Source organism: Alligator mississippiensis, chromosome 12, assembly GCF_030867095.1.
Source record: "Alligator mississippiensis isolate rAllMis1 chromosome 12, rAllMis1, whole genome shotgun sequence".
NCBI lineage: Eukaryota > Metazoa > Chordata > Crocodylia > Alligatoridae > Alligator > Alligator mississippiensis.
In genome coordinates this window covers 3,491,775-3,518,605 of record NC_081835.1, presented here as the reverse complement: position 1 = coordinate 3,518,605, position 26,831 = coordinate 3,491,775, and the positions used below count along the sequence as shown (strand labels likewise).

General features: G+C 47.4%; 1 protein-coding gene and 1 long non-coding RNA gene across 2 annotated transcripts; one reads left to right on the top strand and one right to left on the bottom strand.

Annotated features, from left to right (window-relative positions):
* Positions 1 to 4,048: 4,048 nt before the first annotated feature.
* On the bottom strand, positions 4,049 to 10,820 carry LOC132244518 (uncharacterized). Its single transcript, XR_009456075.1, has 3 exons — positions 10,639 to 10,820; positions 10,026 to 10,218; positions 4,049 to 5,009 (listed from the first exon to the last, which is right to left on the bottom strand). It is a non-coding gene; the product is annotated as an uncharacterized LOC132244518 (long non-coding RNA).
* Positions 10,821 to 17,068: 6,248 nt separating this feature from the next.
* PSMD6 (proteasome 26S subunit, non-ATPase 6) lies at positions 17,069 to 22,206 on the top strand. Its single transcript, XM_014605024.3, has 8 exons — positions 17,069 to 17,288; positions 17,978 to 18,183; positions 18,469 to 18,614; positions 19,119 to 19,338; positions 19,449 to 19,557; positions 20,392 to 20,560; positions 21,677 to 21,754; positions 21,889 to 22,206. The coding sequence occupies exons 1-8, from the start codon at positions 17,144 to 17,146 to the stop codon at positions 21,983 to 21,985; spliced, it is 1,170 nt and encodes a 389-aa protein (XP_014460510.1). The 5' UTR covers positions 17,069 to 17,143; the 3' UTR covers positions 21,986 to 22,206.
* Positions 22,207 to 26,831: the final 4,625 nt, after the last annotated feature.

Genomic DNA, 26,831 nt, shown 5'->3' with positions numbered 1-26,831 from the left:
AGTCAAGGACGTGACCATGACAAAAGGGGCACAGAGACACGGCCTCTGTTTTGAGTGGTGGTTTATAGAGCCGGTGACTTCACAGCCCAGTGGCACAAGGGGCTGTCATGGTCCCAAATAAATCAGGGATCATCTATGTGGACATGCACCCCCCATTCACACTGCCCAATGTAACACAGGCCAAACCTGCAATGAGACATAGCAGGTTCTCCTGCACCATGCGCAGCAGAGGAGGCAGCCCGAAGGATGGAAGTGCTCATCGCAAAGGGTTTTAGTGACCAGAAGTTACTCCAGCTCCCCGCACACCGCTAAGGGAAATGTGTTTGCAGCAGTGTGAAACAACCACAGCTCTGAGCCAACAACTCTTCATGGCGATGGCCAAGCCCCCGTGTTACAGAGCAGCTGTGCAGAGACATGCTGGAGGTCCTTTAAAGGAATCTCTGGAAGTGGAAAACAGTCAGGAAAAACAGATCTGGAGGACCGTGCAGCACAGCAAATGGTTATGCCAGCAGATGAAAGATGTTAGGTTTTCACATCAGAGGCCGACTTAGCTCACATCCAGCGTGCTGACAGAAGAAAGTTGCTGAATGGTACCAAGTGGCAGCTAGGAAAGGAAAGCTAACTTCACATCCGTGCTTCCTCCTCTCAATATCACAGAGGCATCGGGGAGTATATACAGTGGGGGTCACCCCATCCCCAGAGGGCCGTGACATGCTGGGACTGGTGAGAAGGGGGTAGGCTACGTTTAACAGCAAGCACTTTGGCAGCAATAAGTCAGGACACACTTGCCCCGGCTCCGAGGAGCAGTGAACTATGTTTCACAGTGTGCCCCTCATTTCTGCTCTGAGAAGTCTGGTTGCAGGAGAAATGCCTCCTTGAAATGGCCTTGCTTAGTCGTCCTGCCCAAGTTGGTAAGATAGCCCCAGAGGTTAGTGCATGACCTCCAAGCATGAGCAGTAATGATGAACACAAGGGGCCAGATTCAGACCTGGAGGAAAACCTCAGATCTGCAACTTCCATGGAGGCCCCATGGCCTGACCAAGAGTGGTGCAAGTTACACTGTTCAGTGTGAGAGAGTCAGAAAGTGGGTATGACTGGCAAGGTAACTGGGGTGGTATTCAGGAGTAATACACACCTAGGAAGGAACAGAAGCAGGCCAAAGCAGGATAAAAAAGCTAACAGGACAGCATAAGATAAAGCAGAGAATCTCCTCACTATTTCTAGCACTGCTGAGTTTAATCCAACATACCCCCTGTTCTCTTTTGATGCCAAATTGGAACAAACAGGGAATAAAAGAGAATAATCCAATGAGAGAGAGTGCCATGCTTGGCAAATAATTCATCATCACTGGGCATGAGAAAAAGAGAATGATTCAAAGCGTATGTATCTCCGGGAAGCACACAGATATTTCTTTTATTGGTCTGAGTTATAAAGAAGGGCTTTCAAGGCTAGACTTATTCACACCTGGTTAAAAACAAAATATGGCATTTGATATAAGATGTAAGCAAGCAAAGCTAGACCAAGAGGAGCCAATGAGGTGAGAACCATCTATTTTTACAAGAAAACTAGATGAATTTCTATAAATGGACGTGAAGAGTGGAAGGGAAAGAACGATACAGAGGGGCCAAGGAGTGGGGAGCCTGGAGTTAGTTTGGACATGAAAACAAGAGCTAATGACATCTAATTCCAATCAGCTGAAAAGAGGGATTGAAAAAAAGGCAGTACTTAAAACTGTGCTGCACCACAGAAATCGGTGAGCACGTACTATGCACAGCGTAGTCCTCTATCCAGCTCACGATGATTTTTATAGGGTCTTACATGGCTATTTATGAAATAACAGTGAGTGCAAGTGGCTGCTGCTGAGAAGTTGGCTTAACATAAGGTGACCCAAAGGAGCTAATGTCTCAGCTTTACACTGGAACGTGGAAGTGCAGCTGCAGACAACATTTCAGATGCACTAGACATCTGTAACTATTCCCAAAATATGGCGTGGTAGAAATCCAAGTCTGATTGATCAAATAATACTAACAATGCCTTGTCCTCCACCGCCCCCACATGTGCAAAATAATTCTGCCCATTCCACAGCAGTAAGGAAATGTGCTGGTAATTAACCTACTAGTTGTACTGAGTACATACAGACAACCAAAGCCTTTGGTCCCTTGACATGTTCCTTCTCACTGACCTTGGGTGTCTGTAAGTTGATCATCCTCTCTTCCCCTTTGGCCCTCAAGGAGAGAAGATCTTTTGTTCCCAGGGTGATCCTGAAAACAATATTAGCCCCCGCATTGAAAAGTGTGATGCTGATTATAGGTCCGCTTATGAGAAGAGAGCAAAACATATTCAAATGAAGAAAAATAGTAAGGGAAAGCTGGGCTTCTGCAGTTCTGGATGCTGTGGGTCTGATCCTGAGCCCTGCACTGAATTAAAAGCACTCAGGCCCTTACAGGGCACTAGGCACCTTGCTGGATTGCATGTTCATGGGTTAAAAGTGGGTAGGTGTATTCTCATGGACGGACAACAAGTCTCCATTCAGAGCTAGTACTTGCATATGACTGCCTCCCTCTAGCTTGGTCTTCCCAAAATTGTGTATTCCCCAACTCTTCTAGGAAGGGCTGGAAGCCCCATCCTGATTCCTCCGCAGGTCCTGTGCTATACAGATAACTGGATGCATTGCACCCCAGGCACATCCACTGGGATACTGGCTGACTTTGAGGCACCCTGAGAAGGCTTCGTCAACAGAGTACCCCTATTATTTAATTATGAAAATGATGTCATCACAGGTTGAATGTAGACTTGTCAAAACTGGAGAATTCTTATGGTCTGGCACAGCTACCCACCATGCTCTGCATCCCCAAAAACAGAGCATCTGAGTAATCATGCTAATGCTCAGAAACCATGAATCATTGCTATTAGTTATCATTTGTCTTGCTGCGGCCATGGACCAGGCCTCCGCTGTACTAAGCTCTATAAAGGCACAGGACAAAGTACCTTAAACCAGTGCTTCTTAACCTTTTCAGACTCCAGCACCCCTTGAGAGACTCAAAGCACACCTTGGAAAATGCCAGGTCTGGGCTTTCACTTGATTTTTGACTATGGAAAAATACTAGAGCAATTCTTCTGTTGCAAAGAACTCAGAAAGGCCAAAACAGGTCAGAATGCTCTTCACCCGATGAATCCCTGTTTGAAATCTCTGGGTTTCCTTTGTGAATTGTTTGCACACCTAATAGTGCCAATATCACATGGCAATATCACCTGAGAGGTCCTCAAGGCATCCTGGCGGAGAATCACTGCCCTAGAGCCCAAACCGTTAACCCTCTCAGTGTGGGAGTCAGACTCGGGAGGTACCAGCACCCGTGACTCACTTCACTTAATGCTCCATTCAAATCAGCAGGCATTTGGAAACTTTTTTTTCCAAGCACACACACATTTTGCAGCAAAGAACAGGGTTGCATTCACTAACCTTTTAGGTAAGTCTCTTGCCCAGCAAATGGAAGGGAAACTCTGAAATACTACACGACCACATCGTGATGGTTTGAGAAGACAGCGTTACATTAAAATACCGCAGTGTAGTTTGCACCGTTTCCTCTGGAGATCAGCCCGGGTATGTATGACTTGCTAACAGACCAGGCCTAAACAGAGTTTATGTAACATTTGCTGAGTGGCTTTCTTATTACATGATGTGGAAAGGACTTACTCCTGTCAAGAGACTAGTGAAACAAATTAAGCCCCCAGAGTCTTTGCATTTGAAAGGTGACCTGGTGGCAGAGATCTGGAAAAATAGTAAAAACATTTTCAGCTGTTCCTTGAAACAAGAAGCACATTATAGGAAATAAGAAAAAGCAAAGGAAAAGTCTGGGACATTGTTCCAGACTGATCAGAGGAGAGGCACATAAGGTTGGTTACTGAAGCCAAACATGGGAAAAATCCACCAAAAAAGGACAGAAGTATTGGAAAGCTCCCAAATCCCACTCTCCATTTCAGATCCTCTCAGTGAAAAGGCTTAACGGTAAAACTAATAATTCAAAAACCTGATGATTCAAATGATCATTGTGCTCCCAACTCATGTGAGAATGCCAAGCCCAGCAAAATCCAAACAGATGGTTTATGTAAAGGTCACATTATACGTAGTATAATCGATATCTAGATTAGAGCCCGGCCGCTGCAAGGAAAAAGATATAATTGTGCACATGTGAAAACCCTCCAGTTTGGACATAGACTGGGCAAGGGTAATCAGCACTTCTTAAAGTCTTAGAAATGCAGTGAAAGAGATGAAGTGTGTATAATTACCAGTGAGAGTCATTGTAGCAAAGCAGATAAAGTTAATTATACAGTAAAGGAACATTTTCATGTACTTGATGTGGTAGTAATCAGAGTCAACAGTCGAAGTGCCCAGAGGAAGGAACTGTACACAATGAAAACAATCGTTTGGCAAAAGTGCACAGCACAAATTACCTACAAACAAAGACATCACCTATAGGAACACAGATGGAAAGGGCAAAACTTAATGGAGAGTCATGGCTTTGTACAAGCTGCTAAAAAACTTGTGAGCTTCACCTGCAGCCTATGCTCCTATAATGCTCTTCTTCTGTTCAGGAGATGGCGTGATTCATCGTTGAATTAGAGAGCTCAACCAGATCCAGCGCCTATTAGAGGCAATGAGGATGCTCCCATTCACTTCCCTGAGTGTTGGATGAAGTCCTAAATCCCTTGATTGCATGTGAAAAACACAGATCAGCACTAAGCTTTGGCCATTTGTGCTTATGGCAGAGGTGATTTTCTGGTGCTCAAACTGTACTTCAGGAAAAACTAAAATGGCTTCACCTTAAAATTTAGACTCACCATCTAGTGCTCCCTTAGGGTCCCTCTGATGTATACAGGTCTTGGGTCCAACGGTTCAACGTTTGGGTCCACTCGGCTGCAGTTAAAGTCCTGGGTGGGAGTGAGCATCCGGCACATATCAGAAGTGCAGAGTTACCTTCAAGAGGTGTAGGTTGTACCTTCAAGTTTCACTACAAAGGGAAAGTCAGGCATTTTCACAGGTGAGTGCATGTGTTTATGAACAGCATCCTGGGATTTTTATATTTGGTTGGGTTTCTACACACACACACACACACACAAAATCATATGTAACTCTGTAAAATGATATTAACCACCTAGTGTTACAATCTTAACTCTCTAGAAATTAAGTTTTCCTAGTTTATAAAACAGAACATAAACAGAGATTTGCTTTCATACAGGCCATACACTTGTCCTCCAGGTCATGCAAACACACAGCATTCAACATGCAGATAAGAATTTGCCCAAATAAGAGGTTGTGCAGATCCTAGAAACAGCAAGATCCAGCAGATAAAGCCCAGTGCTGAGACTCGAGGCACCGAGGTTTTGTTCTTGGCTCAGTCGCTGACATACTGTGCAACCCTCCCCGGTCACTCTACCCCTCTGTGCCTGTTTCCCACCTCAACTTTCTCTCTCCCATGTCTAGTTACATATCTGGGCAAGAACTGCCTCTTATGATAGGTTTGTATTTCACCAAATAAAACAGGGGCCCAATCTTGGTCGGTGCATTTCAGTTCTCTTGTAACAAAAGCAGGAGCTGATTATATTGCAGAAGGGTTCAATGTGAGCCAACGTGCCATTTCTGTACCACTTCTCCATGCTGTCATAGGAGAGAGAATGGGAAAGGAGTAGATAGGGGTTACCTCAAACTCATCTGATCCCCAACTATCAGTTTGGTGATGAGAAGCTAGAGGCCTTTCCAACTTGTAATTAAGCAGGATTCTTCAGCTTACTTCTTCCCATGCTAATAAGATCCTTGAAATGACCATTTATTTATGAATTTACAAATGTAATTTATTTACAATTGCAAATTGCATTGCAAATTACAAATAAATTGAATTACCAATAAATTGATTTACAAATAAAAGGTTTATAAATAAAATGTTTATAAACACTTTCTAGGACTGTGGGGAAAGCTGTCTCTCAAGGCATCACACTGAAGGAGCAAGAGACCGTTGGATGGTCTGAACCTTTCTGCTGAACTAAAGAGATCACAATCGAAAGCAGGTCCATCAAAAAAAGAATAAATGTCTGATTGGGTCAGTGAAATTAGCAGTGTGGAGATGCAGGAGATGGGTATTCTTTGCTAAGGGAATTAATCCAGACTCTCAGAAAGGTTCAAGCAATACTTCAAATGGAGAGATGAGGGAAGAGGGACATCAGACATAATAACGTGTGCAGGAGAACATGGGATAAAATCTCTGCTGGCTTCATGCCACTCAGCCAGTGGAGTTACACATGCGGAGAATTTGACCTTGCATCTTTCATTTATTACAACTGAAGAGTATTATTTTTGGATGTGCAGACCTCCACAATACAATGTAAAATGTCCACAATAATTAGCGACTAAAGCAGATGGCAATCTCTGAGAAGGCAGGCTCCGAACAACTCTGTGCAAAACACCCTCTAGGTTTCAAAAGAGATGCAGAGATATATATTCATTAGATAGAAAGCACAGATCCAGGGCAGATCTTACTGTTACATTCAACAGTTCATAGTAGTGCACTGAAGGGCAAAGAATGAAGTCAAATACAGCTCAGGCATCATCTCTTCCCAAATGAAGTTAAAGCCACCTTGAGAACGAGAGCCTTGAGAATGCGGCAGCATTGCAGCCTGGTTTCAAACAGTCTGGGAAAGCATAATTGGTATTAGGGAGATGAAACTGCAGCTTCTGATGTGATTCCGCACAAAGAGCACTTAATCATAATATCAGACACCACAATAGCTGCAATATTACAATCAGTTCGCTTACGCATTTGAAATGCAAAGGCAAGGAGCGTCATGCTCCCTGCCTGCCTTGAATTTAGAAGGTGAGACTCTAATATTCACCCTGACCTTTGCAACAAATGCAGATGGTGAGAAAGCAAAGAGCTAAAGGGAGACCTCAGTCTTAATGGGGCTGCTGACAGGCATCTCGGCCCCCGGGCGCTTGGACTTGTAGGAACGTGGCTTCCTTTAATCCTTTCAGGATAGTGCTAAGAACTCCAACACAAAAGGCATCTTTCTTTTTTTAACCTCAGGGTGTTGGATGGCAGACGAGAGAGGCATCCCAAAGCCCTTGGCCCGAGGACTACGTCAGGCTGCGGTGACAGTTCAACAAAAACTTTACAGTGATTCTCCTGGCACCTAGGCAGACTTAGAGACTTGATGAGCTCAAACAGTGGCTTAGACTCTGGTACTGAGGGCATCTCTGTCACTAAAAGACCACTAAATGCTTGCTTAGTACCAAATATCTTAGCTACTCAAGGATCAAATGGAAATCAATGATGAATCTGCAGCAATGGGTTCAGTAGAAGCCAAAAGGACCAAACACTGGTGAAATTCTGGGATTGGAAGGGCTACATCTTAAGCCTAGTGTATTCAGTGCCAATAGGAGGTCAGTAGGAATTGCATTAGCTAACAAGGTATCTATTAGTATAGAATCAGAGAAAATGAGAGTTGGAAGGGACCTCGAGAGGTCACATCTAATCCAACCCCTTGCTCAAAGCAGGATCTCCCCAGCTATATCAGTCCAGCCAAGGCTCCAAGGATGGAGATGTCACAACCTCTCTAAGTAACCTGTTCCAGTGCTTTACTACCCTCCTGGGGAGAAAGTTCTTCCTAATATCCAGCCTAAACCTCCCTTGATGCAGCTTGAGCCCATTGCTCCTTGTCCTGCCATCTGCCACCACTGAGACCAGTCCAGCTCCATCCTTTTTGCAACCCCGCTGCAGGGAGGTGAAGGCTGCTATTCAATCCCCCCTTGATCTTTTCTTCTCTAGATTCAATAAGCCCAGCTCCTTCAGCCTCTCTTCATCAGTCATGTGCCCCAGCACCCAAACCGTTTGTGTTGCCCCCCGCTAGACTCTTCAATTTGTCCACAATTTGTCCATTATACAAGAAATGGAGGGAACGGTTGGTCAGAAATTGTCCCAAGCGGAGTGGAAAAATCCTGACATCCACAGGTGGGCTTGCAGAGGGAGGACTTGAGGCACCTGCCTCTATCCAGCCTCTGGATAATAAGGGTTGTGTTTGCTCCTTCCAACAGGCGCTAGTATTCTGCGAGTTCCCGAGGCTGCCAGGTGACAGGCAGGGCACCTTGCAAGTGGCAGTCATCAGGCCAACTCCAAAGGAGAAACAAGCCTTCTTGATTGAAAGACAAGGAATTGTGACTGTGGGGGGAAAAGCAGAATCACCTCTCCGCTGATTTCAGGCAGTCTACTCAGGCTTTCACAATTATGTCTTCAATTGCCTGAGCATTTCAACAACTGCTGCTTAGCGATAATTTGGCAGTACCAGATCGTTTTAGTTAGCATTTAGTAATGACATGGTTTCACTTTACATGATGAGCAAAAAAAAAAAAAAAAAAAAAACCTAATAAAAAAGAACTGTAAAATGATGCCTGGAGATTGCTCGGGCACATTGCCACCTCGTGGCAGCCTTGGAGCCCAGCATCTCCTACTGCAGTGGTCTTGGCTTCTGTCAGCAGAGGTCCCAGGAAAGGTGTGGGCAAGTCCCTAAGGCAATCAAGAAGCTTGTCCATCTCTACCGCAGACTGGAGAGATGTGCCTGTGGGGCGGAAAGCAGGGATTTAAATGCAGATGAGCAATCTGGACCAGTGTCCCAGCCCATTCACTGAACTGCTTTTGCATGGTTCATCTGGGAGCTGAAGCCGCTGTGAGTTTCGACTGCTTTCCCCAAACCTAGCAAATGAAAAATCCCTGTTTACTGTCTGGGCTAAAGGTCTTCTCTGCCTCTCACCAGCACCAAAGCAGAGATCTGTGGTCTCCATCTTCCACTGATGCAAATACAGTGTTGTCAACACAGGGCACGCAGAACCCAGGGAGCTCTTTGCACCCTGGTTTTGCCTGAAGAACAGTTAGTAGCAGCCTCTGCTCCTTTGATATTCACAGGCTCCCAGTTTGATCATCAAATACAGGCCCGACAGCAAAGCCAGTGTGGGTGACAGAGCCCTGCCAGGCTCTGGTGTGCCCATCTGGGTATGAAGGACTCTGTCTTGCAGCTCTGGCAGATTGTTCTCTGAGGAAGCATGCCTTAGGTAGCAGTGGTGTTGTTTGTAGCCATGTGGGTCTAAGGACATAGGCAGACAAAGCTCTTTGGGTAGATATGATATCTTGTATTAGATATGGTGGCAGTGCCATTCAGGACATCACCAGCTGCTCAGTGGAGCACCGCAAGGTGGCAGGGGAAGTGTCCAAGAGACGGGAAGGCAGGAAAGCTGCAACAGCAAGGGGCTGAGAAGCTGACAGAGCGAAAGTAGAGCAGCTTTGCTGCAGAGGAAGGAAGTTTGGAAATAAGCCCATCCTAGCTGGGTCTCAAAGCCTTCCAGCTGCTGGATTTGGGAGAGCAGAGCTGGAGCTAGATGGGGGCATGGATATCTACTAAGCATGGAGGAGAGAGGGAGGAGAAATAAGAGAGAAAGGGAGGCAGAGACAGCACTAGGCATCGGGACACAAGCTGCTTCATATGGCATGTTGCTCCCCTCGTGTTGTTTGCACCCATCAGCATTAGGTCAAGCACTAGGAAGAATAGTCTGGCTATTATACATAAACCAGTTTAAGTGATCAGAAACTGGTTTAAACCTGTAACAGAAGACATTCAGTGCACATAAACTAGTTTGAACATGGCCGAACCCGGTTTGAGATAAACCGGGTTGAATGTAGTATCAGACTTAACAGATTTGGGTCAAACCGGTTTATGCAATGTCTGTCCCAGACCCCTATCTTCTGAAGTGGTTCAGCACGACAGCAGACTCCCAGGAGAGGCTGGGGCATCTCCGTCATGCAAAGTGCTTACTTCCAGGCTAGACAAACATTTGTCTGGAATAGTTTTGATAAGGCTGATCTTGCCTTGAGCAGAGGGTTGGACTAGTTGGCCTCTTGGGCCCTTGGTTTTTTTCTGCGATTCTATGAATAGCATTTTGGCAGCTGCAGAAGAAGGCATAGCAGCCTGTCTAGCCTGGCACTTACCCGCCGGGAGTCTCTTCCTGTTACTGTTGTTCTGTCACTGAGTCTGAGCTGCTGATGGAGGGATTATGACAGGACTAAACCGAAATAAATGCCATCTTGGACGGCGAGGCAGGGGAGTGCAGCAGAGAACAAATTTACTGGCTCCATGTACGTCGCTGCATCTGACTTCTGGATGGTCCAAGCTGAGTTTCAGCTACAAAAGAGACAAAAGGATTATTTTAATGGAGCTGTGCCCTCTTTCTGGGTGAGCAGAAATTAGCACAGAAGAGTCTGGAGCAGACAGGTAAATGCAGTAAATTAGTGATGGCTGGGGAAGTGTAACCCATGACTGGCTCTTCCCTTTCTCTTGCTACTTCTTGGTTTAATAAGCATATCCACCCCAGGAAGGGAAACAGCCAGCTGGTCATGCTACCAAGCAGTGCCCTACCTCAAAAGCCTTTCAACTGAGTAATTACTTTGTGCTCGTTATGTTTGCACCCAGGACCACGCAGAAGCAGGGACAGATAAACCCGACCTCTTCTGCAGCTGGGAGGAGGCAGAAGGCCTGTCAGCTGATATCTACTCCAGCCCCATTGAAGTGCATGGGACTACTCCCATGCTGGAAATCACTCACGTGTGTAAATGCTTGGAGGACAGGCCTGACTTGGAAAAGGAGAGGAACAGACTTCCCGGAGACCCTCTGCTCAGCAGCTGCAGTAGGCAAGGTGCCAGGCTCAGCCCAGGGTCAGGAAATGACTGGCAGCTCTTCATTGTCCTTTGGCGCGCCACCGTTGCATACAAAGGCCCACAGAAAAACCAGGAAAGCTGTGAAAACAAATATGCATTTTGGAAAGTGCCAATATTTGCACAAACCCTTCCCATATCACACACGTTTCTCATCGGTTGAGGGCAGCCCTAGCAGTTCTCCATTGCAATCTCTGCTCCCCTGTTCATGCTAAAGATAAAGAAGGGTTTAAAACTTGCAGGTGCATGAATAAGGGATGTGTAGCCTCCAGAAACCCTGTGTTACTTCTCCTCAAGCACCACAGCCATGTGCTGGGAAGGGTGAACTCGTGTGACTACAAAGAACGATGCCAGGACTCTCGACCCTATCCCCTCGCCCAACTAAGGACCAGGAAACCATTTCAGGGACATTGCTCAGCCTCCTTTTTCAACACAGGAATTTATCCATTTGGATTACTTCAGAGAGCTGAAGCCAAATGAGGATTCCTGCCCTCGAATGAAACCTTGTTTTCTCTATGTAGATATTGGTGATATAAATACTGTCTGCCTAGATTCCCTTCAAGGTGGTTAGTAGCAAAGGTCAGAGTTAACAGAGGCGATCCGCTTGATGCGTCTTCACAGTCGCTGCTTCAAGAAGTCACTAGGTTGAAGATGAGCAAAACTGCATTCGTTTACCAAATTGTTGGCTATACGTTTCCAGACATAAATGAGTTGTTTTGTTTTGTTGTGTTGTTGTTCTGAATTATGCTTTGGCACATAATTATGACAACAAAATGCAACGCTTTAGCGATACTGAAAACACAGGGAAATCCAAATCAACTGTCTTGCTCTTCTGTCACTCACAGCTGCCAATCAAAGGCTCAATTAACAAGCAGCCAATGCAAAAAGCAGTACTTTCTTCACACAGCACTTCAATTAAACTGCTGGACTTCTTGCCGTACATATATTAATGAGGCCCCGCAAACTTAGCAAGTTTCAAAGGGGGTACGGCTGTTTACATGGATAGCAAGGCTATCCAGAGCTATCATAGTTAATGCATTTTGAGAGAGAGAAAAATGTCCAGCTTTGGACTATAAACCAGCCCTTATTAGTAATGATGAGCAAGAGAACAAATGTGGGCAGCAGATTATCACACAGCTGCCTAACTGGAAGTGGCTTATACCTTCCTCTGAAGCATCTGGTGCTGGAGACAGGATACTAGACTAAATAGACCATGGATCTGATCCATTATGGCAGCTCCCTTGTTTCCCATCCTGTCGCAAGTATTCACACGAGTAATTTCGAGGCGGACGAACGGTCCCATTGATTTCAATAGGAATAAATCTGGAGCGCGGGTGCACGAGAGAGAAAGGCAGGGCACACGGAAGTACACGTGAGTTCAAGTCTGTGTGCGAGCACGTGTGTGCTGAAAGTCTGTTGGTATGAGACATCAGCCATATGTATCAGAACATAGCCAACTGCCTCCCGTATCCTCAAACCAAATGCACGCGAAGAACAAACAGCCTGCCGCAAAACCCATGCAGACTCCTCGAGCAATAGACCCGGGGTCAAGGATCAAAAGAAAAATATGCAAGTGCCCTGGAAACTCCAAATCATAGAAAACCTAATTATATGGGTTTCTGAACCAACGCAGTGCCAGCAGGCAAGTGACGTAACGCTGCTGCATGCTTAAAAGAGCAAAGCAATCCCTAACCACGAACCCAACGAGAAAGGGGAAAGGAAAGGGAATCGACAGACAGAAAACAGAGGAACTCTCACTTGAAGTTAGCACCCATCATGCTTACCCCGAAACTCTGCAGATCAGCTTTTTGACAGGAAAAAGGTCCAGAGCAATCTTCAGACACACTAACTCAGGACACTACTTGGTCCAGATCAGCCAGTGGAGATTTTGTTTATGCCAGTGCGAGCCCCTGTGACTTTCCACCAGGGCAAGAGCGCTGCCCATGCCCTGCCATTGCAAAGTCAGGGAAAAGGGCAAATTTCTTTGCAAGGAGAGTGGCCAGGTCATTACGTTTGCACCGACACCAGCAAACCACAGGTGCCCCAGTGAAAAGAATGGCATGTTGGGTCAGGGACACTGTCGAAACAAGCTGGACTGTTTGGCCTTTTGAGAAGAGACTAACTGTGTTTTCGTCCTGCAGAAGCTCAACCACGGAGGATAGAAACAAAGCAAAGTGGGGGGGCTGTTTTCTGCTTCATATTAAAAAAAAAAAAACCATTTCCAACTCACCTGAGACTGAATCTGAAATGTCTATCAACTGGAACGAACAAGAAAGCCAAGGACACTGCCTGCCTGGACTCACTGGCCAAAAAAACAAGCTTGCACACAGCCTCTAGGCAAGGAAAGGGACTAAAATGGAGCATCATCTCAGCCTGACCCTCTCCTCTATATACCTCATGGATTTACCAGCTCTTCTGGAGCAACTCCCAAACCCAGAAGTTGTAGGGAATATCACAGAAGAGAAAATGTGCCTAAAAGGATGCAGCTGTCCCTGGATACGCCGTCTCCCACGCAGCACCATCTGCGCAGTGCCATCTGGCGAGTCCGAACCATGTTGCAGCCTCCAAAGGAAATTGCAGCTACCAGAAACGTTCTGCAGCCGGCAACACCTGGGCTGGCATCCTGGGGGGAGGTGGGACAAAAGCAAACATCAAGATACTTGCCAGCTAGAGGGGAGAAACCGAACACAGGCTAAAGGAGAAATATGGGGCAGGCTCTCAGAACCAGGAAATGTACTTAAAAATTGTTGGTTTTTTTCTTAAGAACCCCCCCAACCAAAAATAATACATTATGGATGCGTTTATTTGCCTTCGGGGTCATCAGCCTTTTGGCTACCCTTGGGCTATATTTTTTTATTTCTTCTCTGCAACCATGGAGGATAGAAACAGGCGTTTTAAAATGAAAGCTGGATTTCCCGGGTCATTTTTTTGTTTCCCAGGCCTGGAGTTGTAGCTAAAGCACCAAAAATCACAAGAAATCAGAACTCCTGGTAGAGGTGATATCTTTTATTAGACTGACTAGATAGTTGCAAAGAACTGTTTTTATTTGCAAGCTTTTTTTTGCAAAAACATATATATATATATATATATATATATATATATTTTGCAACTGTCTAGTTCAGGGGTTGGCAACTTTTTTGAGCAGAGTGCTAGAAACACCCCCAACTTCAACTTGTAAAATGTTGGTGTGCCAGGGGTGAACGGCGGGGGAGCTGCGAAGGGCCCGATCCTTGTTGGAGCAGCGCAGCCCTGGGCCCTTCCCCGCTGTCCACCCCAAGGCATGAGTGCCGAGCAAAATGCCTTCACATGCCATGCATGGGCACCCGTGCCAGGGATCACCTACCCATATCTAGTTGGTCTAATAAAAGATATCACCTCTCCCAAGAGTTGTGATTGCTTTTGCCTGTAGACCAACAGGGCTGTTTCCCCAAATATCACAAGACTCGCAATAAAAACATGAGAGCTGGTGACACTGTATAACATTAAATGCATTGGAGGGCTTCAGACTGCGTATAAGAATAATATTGCAAGAATAACCTAACCTGCTACCTAATAAAGAAACCATTAAACGAGACACTCTGGTAAAACTGCTGCTAAAATTGCTTTGCAATCTGATTCAGCCAAGGAGGAAAATCTAAGGTCTAACTTTAATAGCCAATTAAACCAACTGGGAAAATACCTCGCATCCACTGTTCTGCGAACGAATGCTAAATGAACACGAGGGCTTCAGTGACAATGACCACAAAACCACTTCAACTGCACACGGAAAAAAGGACTTGACTTCTGGTACCATATCAAAGTGCCACAGGGTCAAAATTTACAAACAAATAACAGTCAAGTCCCCTCTGAGTGTGAAAATCATACCCACATCTCAGCAATATCAAACTCCGGAGCGGTCGAGCAAACAAAAGAGCGCTCGGCTCATGAAATCAATGCTGAAAATGTCATCTGCAAGACAAATTAAAGCCCATAACGAGTGAGACTGCTGCAGATCGCTGCTCAGAGATGGGCAGAGATAAAGCAGGCTCCTGCAAGATACAAATTCAATGATTTTAAATGAGCCGTGTGAGCTCAACACAAAGCGCGGGACAAACAGGGCAGGGCCTGCCGGCCTTTTCTTTACCTTTTGACAACACTCGTATGGTTTATCACTATATTTAAACTGTGCCCCACAAGGAAGAAATGAATCTTGGTCCAATGGACAGAGCGTGCTATTTCTGTCTCTGCCTCTGATCAACTGCATGACCACGGGCAAGTCACTTTGCCTTCTTGTGCCTCTGTTTCCTTCCCAGCCCTTTGCCTGTCTCAGTTACGGAGGTGCTTTCCTTAGTAGGGATCATGGGCTGTGATACCTGTAAGGCAGGGCCTGGCCTGAACGCGGCCACAGTGCGGGTCACTGACAGCGGCAACGAACCAGCTACTGAAGAGCGTCTGACGTGTTCCTTCGAATAATCAGAAACGCTCGGACTCCATTGGAAACTGGGGGGAAAAAGAGTAGTGAGCATACGCTGTGTACATGCACGGCCTGAAGTGTGTGCAGGTGCGTCCTGTACTGTGTGTGTGCATTGTGTATGTGCGTCCTGTAATGTATGAGTACTGCACTGGGCTGGCCTGCCTCTTTGGAAGGAAAGGGGTGTGTGTGTGTGTGTGTGTGTGTGTGTGTGTGCACGCACGCATTGTGTGTGTCCTGTCCTGTGTGTGCGCTGCATTGGGCTAGTCTGTCTCTTTTGGAGGGAGGATGTGTGTGTGTGTGTGTGCGCACGCATTGTGTACGTGTGTCCTCTTGAAGGGGAGTGTGTGCACAAACCCATTGTGTGTGTCCTGTCCTGTGTGTGCACTGCATTGGGCTAGTGTGTCTCTCTTGGAGGGAGGATGTGTGTGCGTATCCTGTCCCGTGTGTGCACTGCATTGGGCTAGTCTGTCTCTTTTGGAGGGAGGATGTGTGTGTGTGTGTGTGTGTGTGTGCGTGTGCACACACATTGTGTGTATCCTGTCCCGTGTGTGCACTGCATTGGGCTAGTGTGTCTCTTTTGGAGGGAGATGTGTACGTGTGTGTGCGTGTGCGCGTGTGCACACACATTGTGTGTATCCTGTCCCGTGTGTGCACTGCATTGGGCTAGTCTGTCTCTTTTGGAGGGAGGATGTGTGTGTGTGTGTGTGTGTGCGCGTGTGCACACACATTGTGTGTATCCTGTCCCGTGTGTGCACTGCATTGGGCTAGTCTGTCTCTTTTGGAAGGAGGATGTGTGTGTGTGTGTGTGCGCGCGTGTGCACACACACATTGTGTGTATCCTGTCCCGTGTGTGCACTGCATTGGGCTAGTGTGTCTCTTTTGGAGGATGTGTATGTGTGTGTGCGTGTGTGCACACACACATTGTATCCTGTCCCGTGTGTGCACTGCATTGGGCTAGTCTGTCTCTTTTGGAGGGAGGATGTGTGTGTGTGTGTGTGTGTGTGCGCGTGTGCACACACATTGTGTGTATCCTGTCCCGTGTGTGCACTGCATTGGGCTAGTCTGTCTCTTTTGGAGGGAGGATGTGTGTGTGCACATGCATTGTGTACGTGTGTCCTCTTGAAGGGATGTGTGTTTGTGTGTGTGTGGGGGGGAGGTCTCCGCGTGTCCCGGGAGGCGTGTTGTGGGGCACCTGGGTGTGCACACGTGTCGGGGCTCTCTCGTGTACCTCGGTGCTCCGTGGGTGTTGTGCAACACGCGTGTTTCTTCTGGTGAGCCCACACCAAGTGTCAGTGCCAGGGGCCCTGCGGGGCATGTACACGAATGTGAACCACTGGGCACCACTGTGAGGCATGCGTGTGTGCGATAGTGTCTGGACGCGTGTGTATGTATACATGTGGCACGTATGTCTTGTAGTGTGTGCGTACATGCGTGTCCTAGACTGTGTAGATATGTCATGCGTGTCCGTGGCCCGTGTGCGTGCTGCACGCGCGTGTGCCCGGCCCTGTGTCCGTGTGCATCCCGCCTTGTGTGTACTGTGCGTACACGCCTATTGTGTAGCTGTCCACTTGTGCCCTGCCGTGTGCACGTGTGCCGCCCTGTGCGTGCACGCATGTACACACGTGGAAGCTGGGCACTTGTGTGTGTATGTGCGCCCTGCCCTGTGCGTGCACACGCGTGCCCAGGCTGTCCGCCTCTACGTGTGCGCATGCGCGTCCCCTCAGCGCCCTCGCGCGACGCGCCTGAAGGACGGCGTCCCCGGCCCCGCTCGCGCATGCGCCCCCGTCCCCGCCCCCTCCCGCCGCCAGGGGGCGCCGCCGCCACCGGAAGCCGCGCGCGCCGCCGGCGGAAGTGCCGCTCGCCGGAAGTGCCGCTCCGCACTTCCGGCCCGGCGCTGAGTCAGTGGTCGTGGTCCTACTCCCGGGCCTGGGCCGCCGCCGCGATGCCGCTGGAGAACCTGGAGGAGGAGGGGCTGCCCAAGAACCCCGACCTGCGCATCGCCCAGCTCCGCTTCCTGCTCAGCCTCCGCCCGCGACGCCCCGACCCGGCCGCGCGCGATGAGCTCATGGCGGCCGTGCGCCTGCACCGTGAGTCCGCCCCGCCACGCAAGGGTTAACACCACGGGGGGTGAGGGGCTTCGTTTGGTCCCAGCAACACACGGGTTAACACACAATGGGGGGGGTCTTTGGTCCCAGCAACACAAGGGTTAATACATGGAGATGGGGAGTCAGCAACTTAAGGGTTAAGTGGGGGGGGGAGCTCTGCTTGGCCCTAGCAAGCTAGGAGTTAATACATGAAGGAGGAGGGAGGGCTTTGTCTTGTCCCAGCAACCCAAGGGTTAACACAGGGAGGGTGTCTTTGTTTAGCCCCAGCAACCCACGGGTTAACGGGGGGGGGGGGGTTGTCTTGACCCAGCAAGTCAAGGGTTAACACAGGAAGGGGGGGGGTTGTCTTGACCCAGCAAGTCAAAGGTTAATTGGGGGTTAACATTGAAGAGGGAGGGGTTGTTCTGACCCAGCAACCCAAGGGTTAATACATGATTTGAGGGGGGGATGTCCTGTTCCAGCAAGGCAGGGGTTAATGCTCAGGGGTGTGGGGACTCTGCTTGGCTCCAGCCAGGAAAGGGTTAATTGGGGGCGGGGGGGGGGGGTCATCTCTGCCCAGCAAGCTAACAGTTGGGGGGGGGCAGCAAGCGGAGGGTTAAGGCGCAGAGGGGCGGGGCGGTAGAGATGTGGGGGCGGGGTTTGCGGCGGAGCGCTGACGCGGCCCCCGGCAGACATGGCGCCGTTCTACGAGGCGCTGTGCAAGTCGCTGGAGTGGCCGGTGGACGCGGAGCTGCTGGGCAAGATGAAGAAGGCCAACGAGGAGGAACTGGCGCGGCTGGACCACGAGCTGGAGGACGCCGAGAAGATCCTGGGCGAGAGCGAGATCCGCGACGCCATGATGGCCAAGGCCGAGTACCTGTGCCGCATCGGGGACAAGGTGCGAGAAGCCCCGTCTGTCCGTCCGTCCCCCTCCCCCGGCGGGCGCTGGTCGGGGCGAGCCCCCGTTGAGGGGAGCGGGCAACAGACTCCCCGCCGGGACGGGGGAAAGCTTTGGGTCCCGAAACGCGTTGCGGAGAACGGTTTTGTCCTGTCCCCTTGAAAGCACCTTCCAGTCGAGAGGCCTTTCCTTCTTTCCCCTTCTGCGCGTCCCCGGCTTCGAGCTGGACGGCGACTTGGTCCTCGCAGCCTCCTCACGTGGGGTGGGGACGTGTTGTCTTGCCAGGAAGGAGCGCTGACGGCCTTTCGTAAGACGTACGACAAAACCGTGGCGCTGGGGCATCGCCTGGATATCGTCTTCTACCTCCTGAGAATCGGCTTGTTCTACATGGACAACGACCTCATCACGCGCAACATCGAGAAGGCTAAGAGGTACCGTTTGCTCACGCGCCCCCGGGGCCAAGCAGCGCAGAAAGGGGCTTGTGGGACAAAGCTGGTGGGAAGTGGCTTTGAAGATGGCTTTTGAATAGCCCTGTCGCTAGTGTGCCGGCAGCGAGCAAAGTTACCCGGAAATTGCATTTCTGGATGATTTCTGCTATGCCGCTTATTGAGAAAGCTCTGGTTTTAGCTACAGACATAACATAACAGAGGTGTGTGTGCAGACTGGGGGTGACAGAGATGCACGTGTGAACCCATCAGTGCAGCAGTAAAGATTATTTATTTATTTTTAAGTTGAAGCTTGAATTTTGCAGAAAGGCGGCCCCGCTCACCAAGGAGAGTCTCCCTCCGGCCGGCCGCAGCGTTGCCAAAGCCCCGATCCTTGCAGCGTAGTAGGAACCACCTCTGAAACGTCGCACACTCTCGTGTTGTTAAATCCATCGCTTTGCTGTACTCGTTTCCTGCAATGAAACAGTGCTTTTGTCTGTTTGTTTTAAGCCTCATCGAGGAAGGAGGAGACTGGGACAGGAGAAATCGCCTAAAAGTCTACCAGGGCCTTTATTGCGTAGCTATTCGGGACTTCAAGCAAGCAGCAGAACTCTTCCTTGATACAGTATCAACGTTTACATCCTATGAGCTGATGGACTACAAAACATTCGTAACGTACACTGTCTACGTCAGCATGATCGCGTTAGACAGGCCTGACCTTAGAGAGAAGGTAGGTAAAGCACACGACTCTCCTGATTCAAATAGATCCCGGTTTTTAAGACTATTTACCTCCTGCCTGAGGCTAGTAGTGTTTAAACCTTCTGTTTCGATTACTTTTAGGTCATTAAAGGGGCAGAGATTCTGGAAGTGTTACATAGTTTACCAGCAGTACGACAGTACCTCTTCTCCCTCTATGAATGTCGTTACTCGGTCTTCTTCCAGTCGCTAGGTAAGAGCGGATGGTTTTTATACATCGGTATCTTTCCCCTGTGCTAGTCCTGTAAATGGTTTGTGTCAAATTAACACAGGTTTTGTGATAGCCCGTGTTGTCAAACTGCTTCTAGAGAAAACCATCCGTTGCCAAATACAGCTTTCCCTTTGCAGCACAGCATGGCTACTTTAATGTCTGCTGCGTACAATACCTTGCTTTGAAAATGAGCATTCTGTGAAAACTTAGAGGCTGCTCCTTCAAAAAATGCAATCTATTTACAATACCGTAGGGCAGGGGACCACGAATTCTGTAGCTCAGTTCTTAAAAGTTGAAATCGCCAGTGCCGGTTTCAAAGGAGAGATTTCATAGCCGGCTGCTGCTGTGGCCTTTCTGATCCCATTTCTATGCGCAGTGATGAAGTAAAGAAAAAACTTAATCTCTTCTTCTGTACTCTGGCCAGTTTTCATGCCGCTGGGTTTTGCTTCATCTTCTAGGAAAACACGGTATAGGGGCAGCAAAAATAAGCTTGCTTTACATTTGGGTTTCTTGGCAGCCAGAAGCCAGCTAGTGCTGAGAACTGCAAGTCTGGCTCCTGCAATGTCTTGAGTTAACAGCAGGCGGGTCTTGCTCTTCATACTTGTATTTTTAGGAAATTTTTATGACAATAACCACACACCAAGTTGTAGCTCGTCTTTCATTATAACCCTGAGGCATGTAAGGATCCAAGATAACTACCTCTCATGTCATATTGCTTATTTACCTGTATTACCCATTTGGTTTGCTTAAGCAGGAAAAGATCAACCCTCCCTTACCCAGAGTGTATGGATTACAGTTGTGATTTTATCTTTTCAGCTGTCGTAGAGCAGGAGATGAAAAAGGATTGGCTGTTTGCACCTCACTATCGGTATTACGTTCGAGAAATGAGAATCCATGCCTACAGCCAGCTCCTGGAGTCTTACCGATCGCTGACACTAGGGTACATGGCAGAAGCCTTCGGAGTCAGCGTAGAATTCATAGATCAGTAAGTTACGGGAACTGTGCAAGTCAGAGAGTAGTCACTGATCATTTATAAAGTGATTTGTTCACTATTAAGAAAAGTCTTTCCTCTTTCTCACTGTCTTCGGCTCACGCAGACCATAAACAATCCAGGCTCATGGCACAAAGGTTTTTTTAACTAGCCTCAAGGTTCAGTAGAGAAACCAGTTTACTCACAGTCTGTAAAAAAAACAATTGTCCCACGTTTCCCTTACGCTCTGGGTTGCACGGGAAGTTATTTTGATATTCGTACTGTCAAATGAAGCATCATTGATTCTTTTAAATAAAGCAAAAATAAATGTTCAAGTGAAAGTGGATACATTTGAATTAGGGGAGATAAGAACAATATGTATGTTGTGGAAGAGTATTTGTTAATGAGTAACTTGTTTCTCTTTTACCATATATGTCACTTGTCCCTGTCCTGCCATTCTTTCCTTGGCCCCAAACAGTCTAGCTCATCTTTCTCCACATTAGCATTTACTAAGTATATTTTGCCCCCCTTTGCTCAGAACGTGAACGGTATATAAGCTATCAACACTAGTTTGTTGCATTAGGATGGCTTTTAAAAATTTGCTGGGCCAGAAACAAAGCTAATCTCACCAGGAGTCTGTTAAGCAAATAATCCAGCGTGTATTGGAATATTAGAAAGTGGCATCAGTTTGTATAAGGGGTTTTTTAAAGAAAGAAAGAAAAGCATTTGCTGGGATAAAACTTCCTGTAGGTGCACTAGAAGCCTGGCCTGAGTAGGGAAGGCTGACCAGAGGTCCTGCTCCAGCTCCAGGGTAGGAGGGTGGTCATGCTAGCTTTGAAGTAGTTACAATACACACAACTTTTAATTTAAGTGGTTTCCCTCACTCAGATCTGTCACACATTACAGTGCCAGGTATTCACATGCTGTGCAACAGCTGTAGACAAGTAGAACCCCACTTTCCAAAGATCCAGACCAAAGGGAGGGGGCAGCTTAAAAGCGAAGGATGTAAATGAAAAGAGGTGACTACCTAAGGTCTAAAATGCCTTTCTGCAATCCTACTGGGAACATCGCCCAAGCTGCTGAGTTCACATCTATATCTTTACCTTGTATTTATCTTTCTTTTTAATTTAGGGAGCTGTCAAGATTTATTGCTGCTGGGCGACTACACTGCAAAATAGACAAAGTAAACGAGATAGTAGAAACTAACAGGTACAGTATCTGTCTCTAGAAGCTGCTGGTGTTTAAATCTGTGCATTCTAGTTAGTTATTAGATTGATAACTCGTGGTATAAAATGTCCCCTCTCAATTGCACTTCTTTTTTTTCTTTTTTTAATCATCTATAGGCCTGATAGCAAGAACTGGCAATACCAAGAAACCATCAAGAAAGGAGATTTGCTGCTAAACAGAGTTCAGAAACTTTCCAGAGTAATTAATATGTAACTTTTTTTAACAAGGGAATGCAAAACTTAGAAGTTCAAGGCCATTTTGGAAGTAATTGATGAATATATTGTATACTTGGTGTATACTGTAGCCAAGAAAATTACTAGTGAGGCATAGGTAGGGTTTTTACGGTGTTCTTCATTATGTACACAACTGAACTGTATAAATGTCCCATTCATGTTTGTGGACCAGTTCATTTATTAAATGTATAATACAGTTGATCATCTCTTGTAGCGTGCTGTGTTCATTGTACAATGTTTCTTTCTATACTGGCCTTCTAAACTTAGTGGAGCCAAGGTCTGTGAGCTAAGAAAAACTAGCAGTAGACCTAGAATCACCTGGTTTTCTTTTTGGGCGCAGAGGAGATTGCCCAAACCATTTAGTAGAAAAGGGTACATTTCCGTGGGATCCAAAGGCTGCACCGGGCAGAGAGAACTCTGCCTCAGTCTCCTGCTCTTTGCTTGTCGTCACTTCACAGCAAAGTGGACAACTGAATGAACATGGGGAAGGTTGGGACAACTGTGTTAGTCACATGGATTATCATTCTGGAGACGCATCAGTTGAAGGAAAAATGTGAACCATGTGCACGTAAAGGACAGGAAAGCCCTGTCAGTTTATCATCTGTTGGGACAATTTGTGGGTATTTTGAGATTGCCATCCTTTCCGGTACTGGAATCCCAGTTCCCACTTCATTGTTTTACCTCCTGCGGTAAAATATAGCATGTTTCAGGTTAGTCTTCTAAACCTTACTTTGCCTGGGTCACCCCTTCCTCAGTGGAAAAGAATCGCTGCCCTTGTTAGCAGGTGAAGCAGAGCCCTCCAGTGAACCCCGTCAGGGCTCCTAACCTGACAAGTCAAGCTCAGCTGATAACAAGGCCACCTCGTATGCTGTTTTCAGGGACCAGATGAAGCTGTGGAGCCCCTCAGCGTTGTCCATTTGGTTACGGAGTTAAACTGCACGAGTAAATAAACGTGACAGTTCCACTTAGCTTTTATGTCTTCCCAGATGTATTTAACACAGCAAGGGAGAGGGCAGAATCTCACACTCAACAGACACTGAGCTATAGCGCTTCATTTACCCAACTGAGATACCACTCTTATTTTACCTTGCTTAAAAGCAGCAGAAAAACACCAAATGCATATCCTTTGCGCCGCATGGCCATGCCAAACTATTCTGTAGGTTGAATCAAGATCCCCAATACGTGATAAAGGCTGTATGTGAAGACTCAACAGCTCTTAATTTTTTGTTCTTCCTAAAAGTGAAAGCGAACAACGTGCAATACAGCAAAAACTTGTCAGAACACAGGGCGGCCTGGCACGTCTCTGTGAAATAGCACTGCTGAGTGTTCACAGCCTAAATACGCTCACACCTTCCCAAAAATAATTCTGTCTCCAAGAGCCTGGGATAATTCACTCCTGCAAGGTGCCTTGATTAGCATTATCCACTGGAACATAATCGCACTAGAGACAAGTACGTTCTGTCTCAAATTCTCCCTTCCCTCTCTAAAGATCCCCAATTCTTGTTTGTTTGTTTTCCTCAGCAGAAGACTGAGTGATCTAATCCGATGCCTATGGCAAGAGCCGAGACAGTCCGTACCTGGCTGATTTAAGGCTTTCAGTACGTCTCGAGGCTTTCAACTATACCAAAGGGTTGCAGACACAGGTGGTGTTGAGAAATCCTGGCCAAGTGCATTGCCTTAGAAAGCCACAGCTGCCTGGATTCAGAGAGCAACAGTGCGTTACGCTGTTCACCTGCAAGAGAAAAATAGAAGTTGCTAGAAAAGTCTTTCAGACAGCCAGTGGGAAAGCTCGGGCTTTTCCTTTCCTCAGACAGCAAATGTGTCATGGGCACTGCAGAAGATTTCTGGCAGTAGGGAGGCTGGGGTGTGGGGCCAGCCCTCTTGGCAGGCATGTCATAAATCAGTTCATGCCCTTCCCATGCGCCACTGCAATCCCTTCATCTGCTTTCTGCCTCCTGCTCTGTCTGTTGCCATGCTGAGCTTTGCTTTACATCCTCCAGTGCAGGCAGCACCCTGTGCCTTTTCTCCTTGCTTTTAATACCTCTCCAGAGGCTTGCAGTCAGCAGCCAAGTGGCACCTATTTTTTTGTTAACTCAGTCCCAACATGGCCCTCAATATGCTTTCTCCAACCAGGACTGCATGAGGTTTGACCCTGTTGACAAGGCTGTAAGACAGCTGCTACCTACCTACCCGCTCTCCAACCAACCCCTGTTCAGCTACAGTGGAGGAGAACAGCGCTTGCCTACTTGTCACAATTCCCAATCCTGGTTTGCATTCAGCTCAAAGTCCACCTACAGCCTCCAAGACAACATGCCAATTTGCAAGTCTGTGCCTGGAGGCACCTGGCCTTCCCAATTTGGTCCACACCGAGGAAAGCTTTTCTTGTGCTTGGAAGAAGGCAGGAAGGAAGGGATGCTGCACACAATACAGAACGTAGTAGAGGGCAACACATGACTGGCTCCTACGGCCATTAAAACTACAGGCAAGGTGGAGAGAGGAAGGAAGGAGGGATGTGGGATTTAGCATTGGTCATTAAATCTCTCCTACGCAATACTGAAAAGCTGGCCTGTGCCTAGACATCCCTTGACATACCTGGGTGGGGCTTCTCTCTGTGAAGTTAGCAAGGCTCTGTCATTTAGCACCAGTTGTGAATATAATTAACAAGCCTAGCTATTTCATCTAGATAGGCCCAAATGAAACACCATGGGTCACCGCAGCAAGGCGCAGGGCAGTCTTTGGCACTTGGATGCTCCCTTGCTTATCACCATCCTAACCTTGACTGCAGGGCAGGAAAAATAAATCACTCTTACTGGAAATAGGGCGGCAGGAAAGGATGCAGTAGAGAACTGAGCTCAGGGTGAGGAGGAATCATGTAGCTCCTCATCAGAACTTGTGGCTGAAGCTCTGACCAGGCTTTGTCCCAGGCCACACATTTTTGCCCTGGCTCAGTTCTGTTTCACTTCATCTCTTTATCTGCCATTCCCGTGCTAGTTTTCAACTCCTATGATGACTTGAGATAGGATCCCACCCACCCGTTCTTTTGCAATGAAAATCCAGGCTTATTTATCAGTGGTGAATCAAAAACCTAACTGTAAACAGCGAACCCAAGAACAGCACTCAGGCAAATTAGAGCCAAGGTGCCGATGGTGCAGTCACATGTGTTCAATCATTTCATGATTGTAACAAATAACTGGTGGAATAATTACAACTAAAACTCAGTCCTATTGGCCTCTTTGGGAGCCAGCACGAGCAGGAAGAGTTCATGGAGTGCCGTAACGTGGGATGGATGGGAGTGGCTCAGAGCTATAAAGCTCTATAATGCGAGTTACTTGCAACCTCTTCTGCTGTCCCTTACCAAGGTGCGGGGAGAAGCTAGGGTACTCTAGAAAGCTATATCCCTTCTTCAGTGCCTGGTGAGAGGTGGCACAGTGTTGGATGGCTGCTGGACGGCTCTAGGTGGTTCCTAACCTACGGAGAAGCAGGCTTCCTACTCTCATTGAGAGTGTTTAGGCTCCTCAAGGATGCTGACATCCAGAATGTATATGCACCATGCAAACTTCAGATGTCACCGTTCACCTGCCATTGTCATCCAGGATGAAGGATGCTTCTACTCTTCGAAACAACAGGCAAAGACCTTCTGGCTGCAACAAGTGGATTTCCAGCAGCGCTTTCTCCCCGAATTTGCAGACAGGCTCAAACAAATGGCTCAGAGCATGAACGCCCCCAACTCCCATGCACCAAAATGGAATTATTTCATTTAACATACAGAATGGAGCAGAAATTGGGTTTTGCTGTGGGAAAGGAAACGCAGAAGGAACAACAGAATAAATGCACGCAAAAGGGGGAAAGGCGAACAAGAAGGAAAATGAGGAGGGAAGAGAAAGGTTAGTGACAGTGGTGGATGCTAGAGGTATATGCATTATCTCATTGAGCATTGCTGAATGACCTGAAAATGGTACAGGACAATGCTAAATAATAGTGCCATGTCCTACCCTGGATCTAACCTCCTGCTGCCCTCACTGGGAGATCCACTGCAGATTGAGCATTCATTCCTTGCTGCACCAACACAGATTTAAAATAACATTTGGCCCTTGCAATTGCACAAGGGCCACCCCTTGCTAATCAAATCAATTCACGATAGTTTAAATCCCTACAAATCTGCAACTTGGGCTGGACTGTAATTGAGGTGTGTGTGACTGGCAGTCTGAAAAAGACACCAGCTACTGACAATGAAGTGCCATCATAAACCCTGGAACTTCACCTGTCCTGTGGCTTGGCAGATCATTTTATCTTTCCATTAGATGCAACATAAATTTGGTTATTAACCAAGAGTGGTGTAAGTGTCAGAGAAGGATAAAAATCCCGTTTTACCTGAATGAAGCGCTTCATCCTTTATTAGAGATCTCCACAATGCAGAACTGTGAGAAGAAACTGTTAGGAAAGACTTCATGCTGAAAGCACCTGCCACAGCTAAACCTTGCGTTCCCAACACCTTTGAAGAGAAAAGTCAAAAACAGTTTCCTCTGCATTACAAAGGCACAAGTGATGCCCTATGTGACTAGAGACTTCTGCTAAAAGTAAGAGCCCAGTCTTACAAACTGGAAGACCGCCACCCAGCGTGGCCTGCTGCACTGGGGATTCGTTTAGATATAAAGCGTGATCTGAGCTACTCACCGAGACAATTCTCACGCACATCCATGGCGGCTTTGATGGAGAAGGGAGGATCAGGTCCTATTCCAGAGGCCATGCCTGCTGACGGATGCTTTAGGAGCAGCGGTGTTTGTAACAGCCCCGTAATGTGGCATGCCTGACGTACGGCAGTGAGT